The sequence below is a fragment of the Pongo pygmaeus genome, chromosome 12 (assembly GCF_028885625.2).
Source record: "Pongo pygmaeus isolate AG05252 chromosome 12, NHGRI_mPonPyg2-v2.0_pri, whole genome shotgun sequence".
NCBI classification, from domain to species: domain Eukaryota; kingdom Metazoa; phylum Chordata; class Mammalia; order Primates; family Hominidae; genus Pongo; species Pongo pygmaeus.
Window position 1 is genome coordinate 36,376,451 of NC_072385.2, and position 16,708 is coordinate 36,393,158.

Here is a 16,708-nt window from a genome sequence, read left to right on the forward strand (position 1 = left end):
GAAGGGATTAGGACAATAACCAGATGGCCTTTAGATGGGCGGATATAGGGTTATATTTTTCTATGTTGATATGAATATACAAAATAGCAATTCTAATTTTATATAAAATACATGCAAATAGTCTATGCACATACACTCTTGGTAACTATACTATTTTAAAATCATGAAATGGAATATTATTCAGTGTTAAAAAGGAAGAAAATTCATGGCTGGGCGTGGTGGCTTATGCCTGTAATCCCAGTACTTTGGGAGGCTGAGGCAGACAGATCATTTGAGGTCAGGAGATCGAGACCAGCCTGGCCAATGTGGTGAAACCTTGTCTCTACTACAAATACAAAAAATTAGCCAGGCATGGTGGCGATGGTGGCGTGCGCCTGTAATCCTAGCTACTTCGAGGCTGAGGCAGGAGGATCCCTTGAACCCAGGAGGCAGAGGTTGCAGTGAACTGAGATCTTGTCACTGCCTCCAACCTGGGTGACAGAGTGAGATTCTGTCTCCATAAAAAAGGAAGAAAATTCTGACATATGCTACAATATGGGTGAACCTTGAGGACATTATGCCAAGTGAAATAAGCCAGTCACAAAAGGACACATACTGTGTGATTCCACTTCTATGAGATACCTAGAATAGTCAAGTTCATAGAGATAGAAAGTAGAATGGCGGGTGTCAGGGGCTGGGGAGGGAGAAACAGGGAGTTAATGTTTAATGGGTACAGGGTTTCTGTTTGGGATGATACAAAAAGTTTTGGAGATGGATGGTGATGATGATTGCATAACAATGTAAATGTATTTATGCCACAGAACTATACGCTTAAAAACTGTTAGAATGATAAACTTAATGTTATGTATATTTTACCAGAATAAAAAAATACACTATGAAAATGGCAAGAATATTAAAATACATGCAAAATGCACTTAAATATAGCCAGGCCAGTAATATGATAACTTGTCTTTTTTGGGGAGGGCATAAAATTTGAGTTTCTGACTATGTTTACTCATACAAAGGGAATACATTCTTGTAAACCGACTGAAGTCAAAGAAACTGAATCTCTTTTGAGGTGTACATCATTATGTCTTGTAAACAACTGAGAAATGCTCTCTTGTACTCTAATTCTTAAGAAAGTAAGTTTAGGATTTCAGTTATATATGTTTATGAGCTTCAGTCAATAGCTGTAAGTCATCAACATATTAAAAAATAGTTTGGAAATAGTTGGTGAGGTTTTACCATAATGTGCTGGCTGCAGAGGCGGGAGTGAGGGAGGGTGAGCCAACTGACCACCCCAGTTCTATCATGCACATTGCTGTGGAGGTAAATCATAAATATGTGTGGGCGACCAGAGGCAGGGGCTGGGTGAGTCAGCTCAAAGCACATCACGTCATCTTAGCTCACATTCCTGTTGAGGTCAGGTTGGGGATTGGCCTCCTCAGCTTAGTTGCACACACATGCAATCTGAAAGAGAAAAACTGATATTTCAAGTAAGACAAATGGAAAATGTCCTCTAGAGAAAAAGTAAGGACTTGTGAAAGCTACAGTGCATGAGGAAAGGCAAGGGGAGCCGGGCACAGTGGCTCAAGCCTGTAATCTCAGCACCTGGGGAGGCCGAGGTAGGAGGATCACTTAAGGTCAGGAGTTCAAGACCAACCTGGCCAACATAGTGAAACCCTATCTCTACTAAAAATACAAAAATTAGCTGGGCATGATGGCATGAACCAGTAGTCCCAGCTACTCAGGAGGCTGAGGCAGGAGAATCGCTTGAACCCGGGAGGTGGAGGTTACAGTGAGCCGAGATCATGCCACTGCACTCCAGCCTGGGTGACAGAGCAAGACTCCATCTCAAAAAAGGACAGGACAGGACAGGACAGGCAAGGTAAGGCAAGGCAGAGGCTGGAGGAAAAGGCGCAACTGAAAACCACTTGAAAAAAAGGTATGTGTAGACCAACTCCTCTCCTGGGTCCAGCTGGAACTGGGATTGAGGGGTGGAGTGGGCTAGAGTCACTTTCCGAATCAAGGAACCATGCAATGAGATTCTGGAGTGCTCAGACACACCTGTAGGGGCACATCTGTGGGATGTGTGCATGAGTCCCTGTGCTGGGTGCTTTCAAGGGCCACCTGAGATCCGGGGTCCTAAAGGACATCTTTTGGTAATGAAGGCTGAGACCATACTGCTACACTGCCCTGACTTCCATTGCTTGGAACAGAAGGTTAACATGAGAAGGGAACTCAGATACTGCCCAGCTCCTTCCCCTGCTTATGGACGATGCCACTGATAGGGTTTGGATGCGTGTCGCCCTCCAAATCTCATGTGGAAATTAACCTCCAGTGTTGGAGGTGGGGCCTAGTGGGAGGTATTGGAACCTGGGGACGAATCCCTCACGAATTACTTCCCCGTGGTAAAGAGTGAGTTCTCACTCTGTTAGTTCACGTGACAGCTGGCTGTTTAAGGGAGTCTGGCACCTCCTCCTCACTCTCTCTCTCCAGCTCTCACCATGTGATGCATCTGCTCCCCCTTGGCCTCCCGCCATGGCTGGAAGCTTCCTGAGGCCTTCCCAGAAGCAGATGCCAGCACCACGCTTCCTGTACAGCCTGTAGAACAATGAGCCAAACAAACCTTTTCTTTATAAACTATCCAGTCTCGAATATTTATTGAGAGCAATGCAAAAATGGACTGATGCAGGCACAGAGGTCTGGGTAAGCTGACCCGCCAAGGACCACAGCCAGGTGTGTCAGAGCCCCAAGAGGCCCACGCTCCCGACACCTGACATTTGACTTCTCAAGTCATGCTTGTCCTGTTGAGTTACGTGCATTGCTTTCCAAGCCCTTCTTGCCACGTGATCTCATTTAACTAATTTACAACTCTGGACTGCAGGCTGAATGATAGCTATTTGTTTCCCTCCCCCAGTTGCAAGCTAAGGAAAAGTAGGCTTCATTAATTCAAGTGCTTATCTCCCAACAACTGTTAACAAGCCTTGGACGGTGCTCCAGCCAGTTAGCTTTTTTGAGAAGGTGAAAGGGCCTCTAGTCCATATGGTCTAGATTCTTGTACATTTTCATTTCAAACGCGAAGGGTGACAGATCTGCTAAGAGCAAATGGGGTGTTAGTTAATATTTAATTACTCTAACACGAGTCACAGCCCATTTAACTGAGTCAGACACCAGTCTTTGCTTTCACTGACAGACACATTTAGGACATCAATTTACACACTCTGTCTCCAACCATTTAGCCTAATCTGCTGTTGTAACATTCTTACAATGCAGTTAGTGTGAATCTACATGTCTTCCTTTCCAGTCAGGTTTATACGTCTAAAGGCCCCCTCTTACTTATTCTCTAATATGCTAATGGACCTTCAGATACCAACGAGGTAAAAATGAGAAAAGAATATTGCACCTGCTGCTTTATGATTTTCTAAAAACCGCAATGTGATGGTTGGAATCTAAAGGCCAATGCGAGTCCACCCTGGGCTGTGTTCTGGTTATCTCCTCATGGTTGGTGAAGCCCCAGGTGGGAGCACCTGCACGTGGGAGCCACAGATCTAGCTTGGCACCTCCTCCAACTCCAAGAAAACACCCTTGACACACTGCGCCTCAGCTTCTTCAATTTCAAATATGCGTGAGTTCATGACATCTCACCTCTATTCACACGTATTTGGGATTCACACCAATCCACTGACATGAAATAGGGTCAGAATACTCGGGGGGCCAGGCGTGGCGGCTCACGCCTGTAATCCCAGCACTTTAGGAGGCCAAGGCAGGTGGATCACCCAAGGTCAGGAGTTCAAGACCAGTCTGGCCAACATGGTGACACCCTGTTGCTATTAAAAATATATATTTTTAAAATTAGCTGGGTGTGGTGGACGGGCACCTGTAATCCCAGCTACTCGGGAGGCTGAGGCAGGAGAATCACTTGGACCTGGGAAGTGGAGGTTGCAGTGAGCCGAGATCACACCATGGCACTCCAGCATAGGCAACAAGAGCGAAATTCCATCTAATAAAAAACAAAACAAAACAACTCAGAGGATTATCATGTGTGTGAACATACCCCTTTCTTCAGGGCGGGAACAGCACCTGGAATTAAAGAACATGAGAAAGTGCTCTGAAATTCACCAGGATGGCTGAAAGACCTGCCATCAACAACAGTGTAGGGGATGAAGCAAAATTTAAAAGGTAAGATTTTGTAAGAGTTATGTTCTTTGAATATGCTCAGGGTTAGAAATCCAAGAGTAGCAGGCTTATTTAAGAGTATCTGGCTAAAAGGTAAAGTAGATAAGAAGTAATCAGAAATCTCCCCGGTTGAATACCTCAGTGCATGATTAATCTGAAGGCAACCAATGTCAAGGAGCACCCTAAAATATGCATTGGGTAAATTCAGAAGCAGACACGTTAAAATTTGGTAAAACAATAGCAGAATTTAAGGGGTTGGCAACTCAAGTCCTCTGTAGGTGCTAGGAAAAGCAAGAAGGTACAGATTCTAGAACTCTTTAGACTAGGTATGGTGCGAGTGAAAACCATCACTCCATCAAGGCAATTTTTATTTTAAAAAATTACAGAAAGAACAAAGAACTAAAAGAATTTTAATAAAATGAGCAAGTTTACATTTGTACATTGTGTGTACATTGTGTGTATATTGTGTGTATATTTGTACATTGTGTGTACAGTGTGTGTATTTGGGACCCAATCAGGGGCAAAGGATAAAGTTGCAAGGACAAAGGTTTCTGTGAGAGAGCAAGCAAAAAGCAAGGGCTGCCCCAGTTGTATCACGGGCATCCATTCAGAGCTGGGACCCTGCAGCCACCTGCCTGTGCTCCGGAAGTGAGAAGCACATGTAAGCACGCGTCAGTGGGAGCGTCGCAGCTGAACTCAGCCCAGTACAACGCAGCCTGAGTGACATCCCTACATTAATACTTGATAGGGAACAGCAGATAAACGGTTCCAAAAACCAAATGGTATTGCCCATAGAATATGAATGTAAACTGAGTTCAGTTCATGCTGTTTTAACCAGAATGGTTCCACTGAACCTAATGAGGGGAAAAAGGTCTGATGGATCTAATTGCTCTATTTGATGGCACAGTTACAAATCAGCAGGCCTGTGAGAAAGAACCATACATTTCTCTCAGAAATATGATTTGAGAAAAGGACCTTGTAGGAGTGAGAGAAAGGTTAGAGAAAAGTACAGTTTTAAGATATGAGACAATTCTTCATACTGTAATAGAATGCTGCTTGTGGTTAAGGATTTGGTAGAGATGGAAAACTGCTCAACTTTAATTCCCATTATTCTAAAGGATGGCAAACATTTTAGAGTATTGATCAATGTTCAGTGAAAAAATAAAAATGACTAGTGTTGGCTGGGCACAGTGGCTCACGCCTATAATCTCAGCACTTTGGGAGGCCGAGGCAGGCAGATCATGAGGTCAGGAGACCGAGCCCATCCTGGCCAACATGGTGAAACCCCATCTCTACTAAAAATACAAAAATTAGCTGGGCGTGGACCCCATCTCTACTAAAAATACAAAAATTAGCTGTAGTCCCAGCTACTCGGGAGGCTGAGGCAGGAGAATCACTTGAACCCAGGAGGTGGAGGTTGCAATGAGCTGAGATTGCGCCACTGCACTCCAGCCTGGGTGACAGAGTGAGACTCTGTCTCCGTGTTAGGAATGAGAAATTGCTAAGCTTTTTCAAGATTCTACCCATTTTGTGTACAGAGAAATAGAGCTTTTAATGGCGCAATGTTGTATATACGGGTAACTTGTTCTTTGAGAAATATAAACTCAAACTCACAAGTTGTCATGATAACATATGCAGTAATATGACCATTCTACAACAGAGTCTCCCACAGGTAAAACACATGACTGGGCTTTGAGCTCACACCAATTTACACAGCATACAGTTGTGCTACAAGGAGAATTTCTTCATCATTTATTCTTTAGTTAATTGAAACACAGTCAGGAAACAATGGTGCCAATCCCCCCCAAACAACACATGGATGTTTTTGCTTCTTGACCCACTTAGAGTCCCAAAAGGACAAAAAATACATGGACCAATATTAGTTCACGAAATATGTTTTAAAGAACAGAGAATGAGGTCTTCATCCCACCTCAGTAAGGCTTGGGCTGATGAAGAGAGGGTGTATTCAGGGTCCTCTCTTGTTATATGTACAAGCTGACGCTTGTTTCCCAAGCATGATAGTAGTAGGCAGACTGCCTTTATTGTTAGCCCCTAATAGAATCAGTCAGCACAATGAAGAAATTCCAAAGAGGGCAGTGAAGTGACAACAGCTTCAGCTCGTCATCGATGTTATACAGAAACACAAAAGGAATCCCCGGCCTGTGATGAAGGACAGGCTGTTGCTGTGTGTTCAGGACACCTCAGAGCAGGCACATAAAGTGCTGGAAGGTGACACAGCCTGTCTGGATGTCCTCGGGAGGGTGTGCCATCCAGGAGGCGACACCCCCGTCCAGCACACGGGGCCTTCCACCCGCTGTCGGTCCTGCTAAAGGTGCGAGGCTAAAACCGGCCTCTCCAGAAAAGAATGCTCAGTGTGTGCTGACCACACTTCCCTTTGAATTTCCCGAGTATTCAACAGGAGGTACATTTTAACAAGAAAAAATATCCCTAACAAACAGGACAGATGACTCTCTCAACAAGAGAGCAACTACGAACATGATACAAATTTAAATAAAAATGTTTAGTTCAACGTGTTCATCATGGAGTTTCAAATCAGCAGATGCCATGACAGGAAAGGAGCACACAGCTGGGCCCTTGCCCACCGTGGGCTTCCCGTGTCCGTGGCTTCTTCAAGGCAGGGAGAGCAGCTTCTCTCTTGGAGTGTTCTCAGTTTCTCAACAGATCTTCACTTGCTAGGCAGCCAGAAGCATGAGTTCACCCAAGAGTGAATGCTTGGGTACACAAGGCAAAATCTTTTGGGAGCTGACAGCCAGAGAGGAAGAAAGAAGGAACAAAGGTACTTCTCCAGGGTCAGCCGTTTCTGAGGGCAAATGCAGAGCCCACGAGGTAACCCTGGGAAACGGGCCCACGAGTGAGCGGCATGGATGGAGAACGTGTCTCTGCAGGAGGGCAAGGCTGACCCCCATGAGGCTCTGTGTCCTCGCCACTCACCCAGGCAAGAGAGGGCTTTGTCGTCAGCCACGCTGAAGCCACGTTTCCAGTGCAAACATGAGTCTAAAGGTTGGAGTGTGGGGGTGGTGGGGGATCCCCCACCTGGGTCTGGACTGCATGAGGAAGACTCCCTTTTTTTTTTTTTTTCAAAGTAGACCTCTGTCTTGGATTACTATGTACCTGGACAGGTGAACTCTTGTATGTATCTGTTTTGGGGATTTTTAGGGGTTTTCCATGTACATTCATAGAGCCTGGTCAGCAGTGAGGAGTCCTTGTTGCGTATGGACGGAAGGCTCCCTGGCACCCAGATGTCTCCCTTTGTCCTGGCTGACACAGAGCATGGTGGTCATCTGCTCTTCATGTCCAGCAGGCTCAGAAAGAACTCGGAGTTCCCCTCGCACCCTTGGGCCAAGCTTTTCAAGTCCGAGTGCCAGGACTGGATGAGCTGGGGTTTGTGTGTCTGCTGACAGCACAGTGGGTGTGCACAAGACCACCATTTGGGTATCTAACAAACACAGGCTCACAAAAGGGATTTTGGCATATCTGACAAAGCTTTTTGTCTGAGAGTCGGATTGAGCTTCCTTTCAACTTCATCTGCAAGAAGAAACCAAGACTGAGAATGCTGTCATGTGTTAAGTATACTTAAAGTGGCTACGTTCTAGTTTTGAAGAGTTAACATGCATTACTCCATGGGTTATTATTATGATAAGGATTTCTTTAATATCAACTTCTTGAAACAAAATGCTAAAGGTGCAAATAAAACCATCCTTAGTAACTGGAGAAGGAAGAAAGCTACACAATTGCTTTTCTTATTTCACAAAAGTAATTACTGCTTGTCTGGCTGAGGCATTTCTACCCAAGATCCTCTCTCCAACATTCTCTGGGCTCTGATCATTTCAAGCAAGGCCTGTTAGAAAGTCATGAATGTTAATGCTGAATGAGACCATATAATAGTGTAACTCCAGGGTTCTCTCATTTGCAAATAAGAAAAGTAAAGCACAAACAAATAAGGGATGTAGTCAAAGTTACACAGCTAACAAGTGGCATATTCCTGGCTGGTCCTGGGAGACACCCTTCTGTTTCCTTAGAGGTAACTGGTGAAACTGAGTCTTAATGCCATCGGTCCCTGTCTGATCAACAGGACTTGAGTTCTGAAAGTTATAAAGTTTTTCTACACAATTCACTCGTGTCAACCGAGGCAGGTTGGTCTGCTGGCAGGATCAAGCAGCAACTTAGCAATTCATCCTGCATTCCTTAGTTGCATCAGTCATTCCACAAACACGGATTAGATGCCTTCAACATGGCAGGCTTAGCCCTACAGACACTGAGATAAAGAAATGAAGTTCCCTGTCCTCAAAGAACCCAAACTCTAATAGTACAGGGTGACAGCTGTGAATGCGAACACAAAGTAAAAGTGGATGAAAGAGAAGGTGATTACTCTACTTAAGAGGTATGAGATGGCTTCATCAAGGGAAAAAAATAAAGGCTAAATTTTGACTGGGCATTTGCTGGGGACAAAGAAAAAGGTAAGAATATCTCAGGCAGTGGGTACAGCATTTACAAAAGCAACAAAGTATGAAATACCAAAGCATGTCTGCAAGGTTGTGCTAAAGCCAGGACATGAGCTGGGAAGCAGAGAGAGGTGGGGAGGGATTGGCTGAAGGAGGTGGGACTGCATCCTCCAGGACAGGTGGCGTCAGCGAAGGCTTCTAAGTGGGAGGGTAACACGTCGGATTCCCGCTCTGGAAAGAAGACTCTGCCAGCCATGTGGAATTTAGGCCCACAAAAAAGAAGTCTCCAGAAGGGGAGTACAGTGTGGGGACGAAGAATGTGGGGTTCTCAACTGGCCTGGGAGGCAGCTCTGGGCACGCCCATTTCCTGAGCATGCAACTGCTCTCTGCCTCAGTTTCCTCTCCTGTGAAATGGAGATGCTGACAGTAAATACTGCATAAAACTGTCATGATGACAAAATGTTAGCATGATGTAAAATGCCTAGGTCAGTGCCTGGCACACAGCACGTGCTGGGTAAGCACCTGATATTCTGATGCTGCTTTCCTCCCTACAGACTCCCTTAATCACCAGCGTCCAAAAGGGGAGAAAAACTACACCGATGTCACACCTACCAGCCCAGCCTCTGCCTCTGCTCACACAGACCTCAGTTTCTATGAGTAGGATCAGATATTGATGTGTCGTAGTCATAGAGACAGAAAAAAGAAAAACCGACAAAGACTATTTTTCCATCAGTAAAATCTACCTTCAATACAATGTTGACTGACCAGGAAGCAGCTCGTGGGGGCCGGCGCTTACCTTATCGTAGGTGTAGATTAAGTTTTCGGACCTGGCCAGGCCGAGAGCCACCTGCATGGTCCTCCTGGCATGGATGCTGTCCCTCATGGCCCCCATCAGGAATGGGCAGAGGAGCTGCACTGACCAGGTGTCAGGCAGCATCTGCAGCACCTGGGCCGCATCAAATTCGGTGGCGTGGCGGTTCAGCAGGTCCACAGCAGCCACGGCCAGCTCGTGGGCGGCGGGGCCAGCACGCAGGTAGATGGCCAGCAGCGTGTGAAAGAGGTGCTGGCGGTGGGGTGGGTCTCGGCCTTCGGAGCACCACAGGCAGTAGTCCTCGGCCGCTGCGAAGTCCTGCAGCTCGTGCACCAGGATATGCAGTGCCTTCTCATGCTCGCCCAGCTTCCCGTGCAGGATGGCGCTCTCCATGGGCAGGCCAGCTCCCTGCAGCCTCTCTGCAAGACAGAACCCGTAGCTCAGAAAGAAAGGGGCCTGCCGGCCACCCGCCCAGCGACTGGCCTCCTTGCTGCTCTGGGCTTCAGGAGGGGAAAAGTCAACCTGGCTCCCTCACAATGCCAAATGCTGCCACCCAGATGACTGAGGGAAGGTTTTCTTGCATTTTCACACTGTGAATCCAGGTGTTAGTAAAACAGAAGGCAGACTCTACTCAAAAGTATAGCCGGACCACAGAATAATCCCTTTCTCCGGTGTTCAGAGGATGAAAAGAACAAATGAACCACAACCTCAGAAAGGCCCAGTGGCTCAGTGAGTATCAGCCTTCCGGGTCTCCAGTCACTCCATCATCACTCCTATCCTCCCAGGACAGTATCTTTTGACTAAAACAGAAGGACACTATGTCCCCTAAACTCCTAACAAACACTACTTCCCCCCAAAAGATGTGCTGAACCCCTTTATTCCAATTTAAAGTAGATTTCATTGAACGGAATATGAGCTCATATTATTCAAAATCCATCTCTACATTATTCAACAGAAGGTTGCCAATAATAGGATTTTTTGTTTGTTTCACCTGCAATGAAGCTTCCAGGTCCTAAGGAAAATGACATAACCCAAAGCGTCATTCCCGACCAAGGCCCCACCCTTAGTGGGCTGTGTCTCACTGGCAAAGTCACCTTGCTTCCTTCCCCATCTGTAACCCCATCTGTAACTTCCCACCCCAGCCCGTCTAGAACTGCACCAGCCCTTATCTGCATTGCAATTAAACTCTGAGTCTCTAAGGACCAGAAGTGAGGCTCATCTGTTTTTACATCCTCAAGAGATTATAAGATCTCTTCCTACTGTGAAGAAATATTATGAGGACAACCCTTAGTTTAGGGTCAAGACTAATAATCAAATTATAGGCATTTGAATCTTGGCTGTCGCTTAGGCCTGAAGAACATGGCAGACACTGCTACCTGTGTAGCCAAGGGCTGGTCCTACAAGGTACATCCCTTATAGCACTAGACACAGAAGCCACAATAGGCAACGCCTTCATCCTCACAGTGGAAGGCCAACAAATAATTACTAAGTGGCTGCCATAGTTAAGGCCCTGGGTGAGGTACAAAGACAGTTAAGAAAAGATCATTGTGGTGATTTACACTTGCACATCTATCATCTCATTTATATTTGACTCCCACAGGCACCCCAAGTGGATAGGTTGGGCTGGAATCGTTTTTACAACTTCCCTAGACTGACATCTCCCCAAGTCATCTAACTAAGAAGGGATACAAAATTAGTGTTTGGATTTCCAGTGCTCCTCCCACAGTGCTGCGGAGGACACCCCCATTGCCTGAAAGCTCCCCCGTGCTACCTGCAAGCCCAGGCTTATACCTAATGACTGCTCATATAGGGCCTCTTCCGGGAGGCTGCCTCTGACCCCTCCACCCCAAGGCACAGCTCGTGGGTTCCTCAGCCCTTCTAGAACTGTACCTGCCCTTAACTGCATTCCAATTAAACTCTGAGTCTCCGAGGACCAGGACCAAGTCTCATCCATCTTCGTATCCTCAATGCACAGTGACACACTCTACATACTCAGAAAAGCTGGCGGAATGCAAACATTGAACCACACACAAGTGGCTGGCCTGAGAGTTTTATAAGGAGATTTGTAAAGCAAAAAGGATAAGTCAGGAGTGAGTAAAAATATTCAATAGCTGGGACACCCTGGCACTGATCAGTCAGGGACGGTGGCTGTGAGTGAACAGAGATCGCACGGCGGATTGCCACAGAAAGTCCTAATGTAGGTGCAGGTGCAAGCCAGAACTAGTGTTTGCTGGTTTCATGAAATACCAACCCACATCTGTGTTCTGGCTCTACTGCTCATGGGCTGTGTGACCTGTGGCAAGCGGGGTAACCTCTCTGGGCTTCACAGCACTCTTCCGTAAAAATGGAGGAAAAACAGGCCTCACTTCACAGGGTTGTTGTGGAAACTGTGTCATAAGGCAGCCTCAGCCGTTTCAACCTATGCCTGGCATATCTAGTCAATCCTCATTATTTGTGGATTCTGTATTTACAAAGTCATCTACTCACTGAAATTTATTTGTAACCTCCCAATCAACACTCGCAGCAACTTCAAGGTCATTTACGACAAGCACACAGCCTGACGCAGAGCTGAGGCCAAAGAAGGAGCGCCCTCCCTCCTTGCTTCAGCTGTTGTACTACCTACACATTTCCTTTTCACGGGCTATTTATTGCCATGCTTTTTTGCATTTTGGTGCTTTTTGTTGGTGATTTCAGTGTAGTGCTGAAGTGCTGCCTGGCGCTCCTAAGCTCTGGAAGGTTGTGATGTGCTTTATGGAGACAACACGTGTGTTAGATATACTTTGTTATTGGTCAAAAAATGGTATTAAAGGCCATTAAAGAGAAATACATCACTAACCCCAGTGAGCACAAATCCAGAAATTCTTAATGTGGCAAGAAACTAGTTAATTCTACCAGTTGCAAGCACCATGCTGTGCTGTGGAACTTTACACAATATAGAAACTGTGGTCTTTGTACCCCTGAGGAACGGAAACCCAAATGCCCTCCAAAACTTACCTGCACAACCTTCTTGCTTAGAGCTCAAGGGACCTGAGCCTTGAGCAGCCCGGGAGTGGGCCGCTGGGGGCAGTGCCTACTGCAAAGCCTTGATCAGAGACTGAAGTCATCAGAGGGAACTATGACTCAGTACTTTGACATTGAATAAAGACACTCAAGAGACACACAGACGTCTAAAGTCTACCAGGGCAGCGCCAACATCATCAATCAAAGCGCACTGTCCATCTAGAGGCACAGTCCATCTCTAGAGGCACAAGAAGCCTCATTTCTCCCTGCAGGGAGGCTGACTCTGTCAAAAGAGGCTCAAGGGCTGAGTGTGGTGGCTCACGCCTGTAATCCCAGCACCTTAGGAGGCAGAAGCAGGAAGATCACTTGAGGCCATGAGTTTGAGACCAGCCTGGGTGACAAAGCGACACCCTGTCTTCATTTAAAAAAATCTTATTAAAAAAAGAGGCTCAAAGAATCACCCTGTGGAATCAACCAGGAGCTGTGCTAAAGCCCTTCTCTCTGCTTCCTCCCACCCCCTTGATATGAGTTTTTTCCAAAGGGAGACAATACTGAGATCATCCTCACCGAGGAGAAAGTGGACTCGGTATAAATCAGACTTCTGGAGCAGCCGCCGCAGCTTGGCCTGCGTCTCGGTGGCCTCTGCACCCTTGCCGCTGGCGGAGGCCCTCTGCTGCAGCACCTCTTCCAGGTACAGCACAGCTAAGTGGGTGTGATACTCTTCTTTCTGCAGGAAACAGGGGGAGCCAAGCAGACAGACAGTGTTTTCAAGTGGGAAAGTCAAAGCTCTCCCCCGTCAGCCAGGGCTTGGAGACCGGGGCTGCACTGACATGAGCTGGGCAGACGCTCACTTGCTGGATCGAAACCCTCTCAGAAACCACGGTACTGAGATGAGTTTACCATCTATGGGGAATAGAACAAAATGTCACCTCTTATTTTGAGAAGTAAGGGCCACAGAATTTAGATAACCTACAAGAAGGTATAGCTCCCTTTATTTCCTTTAAGGATAATAACAAAGAAGGAAAAGAGAGGAAAAATAAAAGCTGAGTGGGTGTGAGACGGAAGGAGAAAAAAATAAAGCTACCTATTGCTCCAGGTCTCTTTCTGCAAGCCTCGAGACCCCCATCAGACCATCAACAAGTACGGATGGATCACCCGGGGAGCAGACATTACACAAAATCACATGCCAAAAAGTGTTCTAGTTCAATTCCGTCTCTCCAGCCCACACTCTTTAGTCTAAGTTCTGCAGTGCTCACCTGCAGTCTCTTGTCTATCACAAGATGTTCCAGATACTTCACAAGGGCTTTAGGGTATTTTTTAAGGCAATTGATAATGTCATCTGGATTAAAACTGTTCTTCTGCTGTTCATCCAAAGGTCTCTTGGTGAAAACCTGAACTCCGACCTGAAAGAGGAGTGACAATACAATTACTGTGCTTCTCAAACCCACCTTTCCTTCATCTTTATTTTGGTCACTGCACATTCAAGCTTTGGATAAAATAATCACTTAAAATATGATGACATAATACATTAAATATGCACAGCTTTTCGTATGTCAATCATATCTCAATACAGTGGCTTAAAAAATACAATTATGGAGAAAAACAGCCCAGCATGAAGCACTGTCAAAGGCCAGAGGGCAAAAAATCAAGATAGAAAAGCCAGCCTATACCCTGAAGCCCTCCTCACACACCCCGTGCAAACTGGAAACTGAAGAACAAAGCATTTATTGGTGACAGATTTTGACAACCCATAATAATATTAAGATCATCCAAGAACACGGATAGCCAGTTGCCGAACAGTATGTGAAAAGATATCAAAAGTGCTGAAATTTCTGTACAGTAAACTCACTTCTCTGAACATGGATTATCTACTCTGGGTTATTTATGATAGATGGTTAATCTGAGATCTGAGCCTCCAGTCCCTGAGCAAGTTTCCAGGCTGCCTTCCTGTGTCTATCAAGTGGAGGCACTGGTCCAATCCTCTGGTTCAAGGAAAGGACAGTGCGGCAGGCAGGAAAGCAGCTCTCCACTGCACCTCCCCGAGCACTTACGTGTGGAGGTTCTATCGTGTGCACGTACACACGCACCTCCCCCCTCCAAGGCCAATACATTCACGTATAATGTGTTATGGTATGAATTTTGGATTCTATAAGCCTGGATTTGTGTTCCAGCTCTACCAACTATAGCCTCAGTTTCCTCATCTGTAGCTAATGCCCACTGAGGGGTTGCTGTGATGTTTAAGCGATGACCTTTGTCAGGGGATTGTCCACCGTGCAGTACACTGAATTCCATGTATGTCCTGCTGTTATCATCCATAAGCATTGAGAGAGGCCTAAACCTTGCAACGGCACTGAGATCCATGTTGTAGGTGTGTGTGAGCGGGTCAGGATGTGCTCTGCAGGCATGTGCACAGAGGCAAAGTAAAGATGGAGAAACAAGTATGCAAAGTGCAAGTGCCTGGCTCTGATTTTCCAGGGAAGCCAGCACCACGGAGGATATGAGAATATATTCCAACTCAGGTTTTAGAAAGGCAGATGCAGCACTCAGAAACTCTCCATTCAGGACCAACGTCCTGCATCAGAAAGCTCATTTTGTCTCTGACGGGAGCCATGGACGTGTATACATTTTTCACGATGAGAACTGAAATGCTTGCTGTCTTCTTCCCAGTCACCTGTGGTCACCTGTGGGGTTTTACTAAGGATACTGTCCTGAGCCTGCTACCTCCCCTCTAGCCAACAGGTGCTTTTTCACTGCCAGCATTTCTCAGCCTCCAAGACAGGCCAAGTCTTGCTCATGGCTCCCCTCCCTCCTCCAGGCCCACAAGCTCCATGTTGGCAGTGGTGGGAGCAAGCATGAGGGCAACAGGCTGCCCAGTGTGGCCCAGGTCTGGGTGCTTCCTCCTCCCAAAGATCAAGTCCTGCAGGGCAACCACCTAATCCTGCTCCAGAAAACAGCAGCGTCAGACTTCTGAGGGGTCGAGGAGCGGGGTTCACAGACACAAGTTCTTAAGAAGACGCTAAAAATGCAAGCTGGCTATGTGTCTTGCTTTTCTATACAAGTGACTTGCCCCAGCAAGGGGATTCTCAATGGAATGTCTCAGCAGCAAGATGCAGAACTGCCCTAGAGCTAGAATCCAGAGAGCTCAAGGGAAGGTACTAAAAGGGGAATAATAACAACAACAAAAAACAGAGGAGGAGGTTGAAACGTAGCTTTCTTTTCCCCTCCTAAAATCAAAGCTTTTGGGGTCTGTTTTTACCACCTCCCCCAACCAAAGAGAATGCATTTTTACGAAGCACAAACCTCTTCACTTTTCTGCAGGACCCAATCAGCATAGGCCCACACTAGCTCCTTGTCTAAGCAGTAGGTAAGAAAATCCACGATGTATTCATACAGGTCTGAGCGTGTGGAGTCCTGGACATTGCCATTCACAATGTTCACCCACAACTGGAAAGGAATCAAAAAGAAAAAAAGAAAAAGAAAAGAAAAAACAATCATAAAGGCACGTATCTTAGAATTAGTTGAGAAATGGCATATGTTTACTTATTTGGCTTTTTAATACCTTTTAAAGTAGTTGGAAAAACTGTAAATGTTTAAATTTTAGTTTTTTTGGAGAAATAAAGAAATGTAAAAAGACATAGTACAAGAAATTAAAAAAAAAAAAATTTAGCTCCAGGTTCTCTTATCTTTTTTTTTTTTTTTTTTTTTTAACAATAACACAGTAAACAGAATATATGCAGGGAGGTGAATATATTAAAAATGTTTCTTCGTGAAATAAACAACACGGTCACTGATAACATCTTGACACAGAGAAGATTCACCTCAAGCATCAGCCAGGCTCTGTTTCCATCTTCTCTGTCACAGACATTCTTGATTTTGAAGTCCCCTTTGGACCGTGATAGGCAGATGTTGTGCTTTTAAAAAAGCTTCAGTGATTCTGTCCCCTGAGTTCACACTCTTTTGCACAGGGGGCTCAGGATAGACTCCAGTGATAAAAGCCTTTTGCTTTTTCAGCCAGAAACTTCCCTACTATGCAAAGTGAAGCCTACTTTCAGGACCCCAGAATGAGGCAGCATCATTTGCGGGTGGAAAGGATGATGGTTGCGTAGGTTCCTTCTGCACTACCTGCATGGCGTGCCTCACCTACCCGCACACAGCACCACCCCTCCAAGCCATAGCACCAGGAAGGAGCCCAGAAACGGGTGGCATATGAATTCTGGAATTCTGATGTCAGCATATGAACACTTTTTATGATACTAGTTTCTTCAACACAGAATTG

The 16,708-nt window shown here is 45.9% G+C and overlaps 1 protein-coding gene across 2 annotated transcripts in view; it reads right to left on the minus strand.

Moving 5' to 3' along the window:
- Positions 1 to 5,886: 5,886 nt before the first annotated feature.
- TGFBRAP1 (transforming growth factor beta receptor associated protein 1) overlaps positions 5,887 to 16,708 on the minus strand; it is a 64,609-nt gene continuing 53,787 nt past the window's right edge. For both annotated transcript variants that reach the window (XM_054476609.2, XM_054476610.2), the window contains exons 8-12: positions 15,733 to 15,876; positions 13,689 to 13,835; positions 13,000 to 13,159; positions 9,418 to 9,851; positions 5,887 to 7,704 (exon numbers count right to left, since the gene is read on the minus strand). In XM_054476609.2, the coding sequence (XP_054332584.1) occupies positions 7,528 to 7,704; positions 9,418 to 9,851; positions 13,000 to 13,159; positions 13,689 to 13,835; positions 15,733 to 15,876 (1,062 nt within the window). In that variant the 3' untranslated portion in view covers positions 5,887 to 7,527. The remainder of the gene's footprint in view (positions 7,705 to 9,417; positions 9,852 to 12,999; positions 13,160 to 13,688; positions 13,836 to 15,732; positions 15,877 to 16,708) is intronic.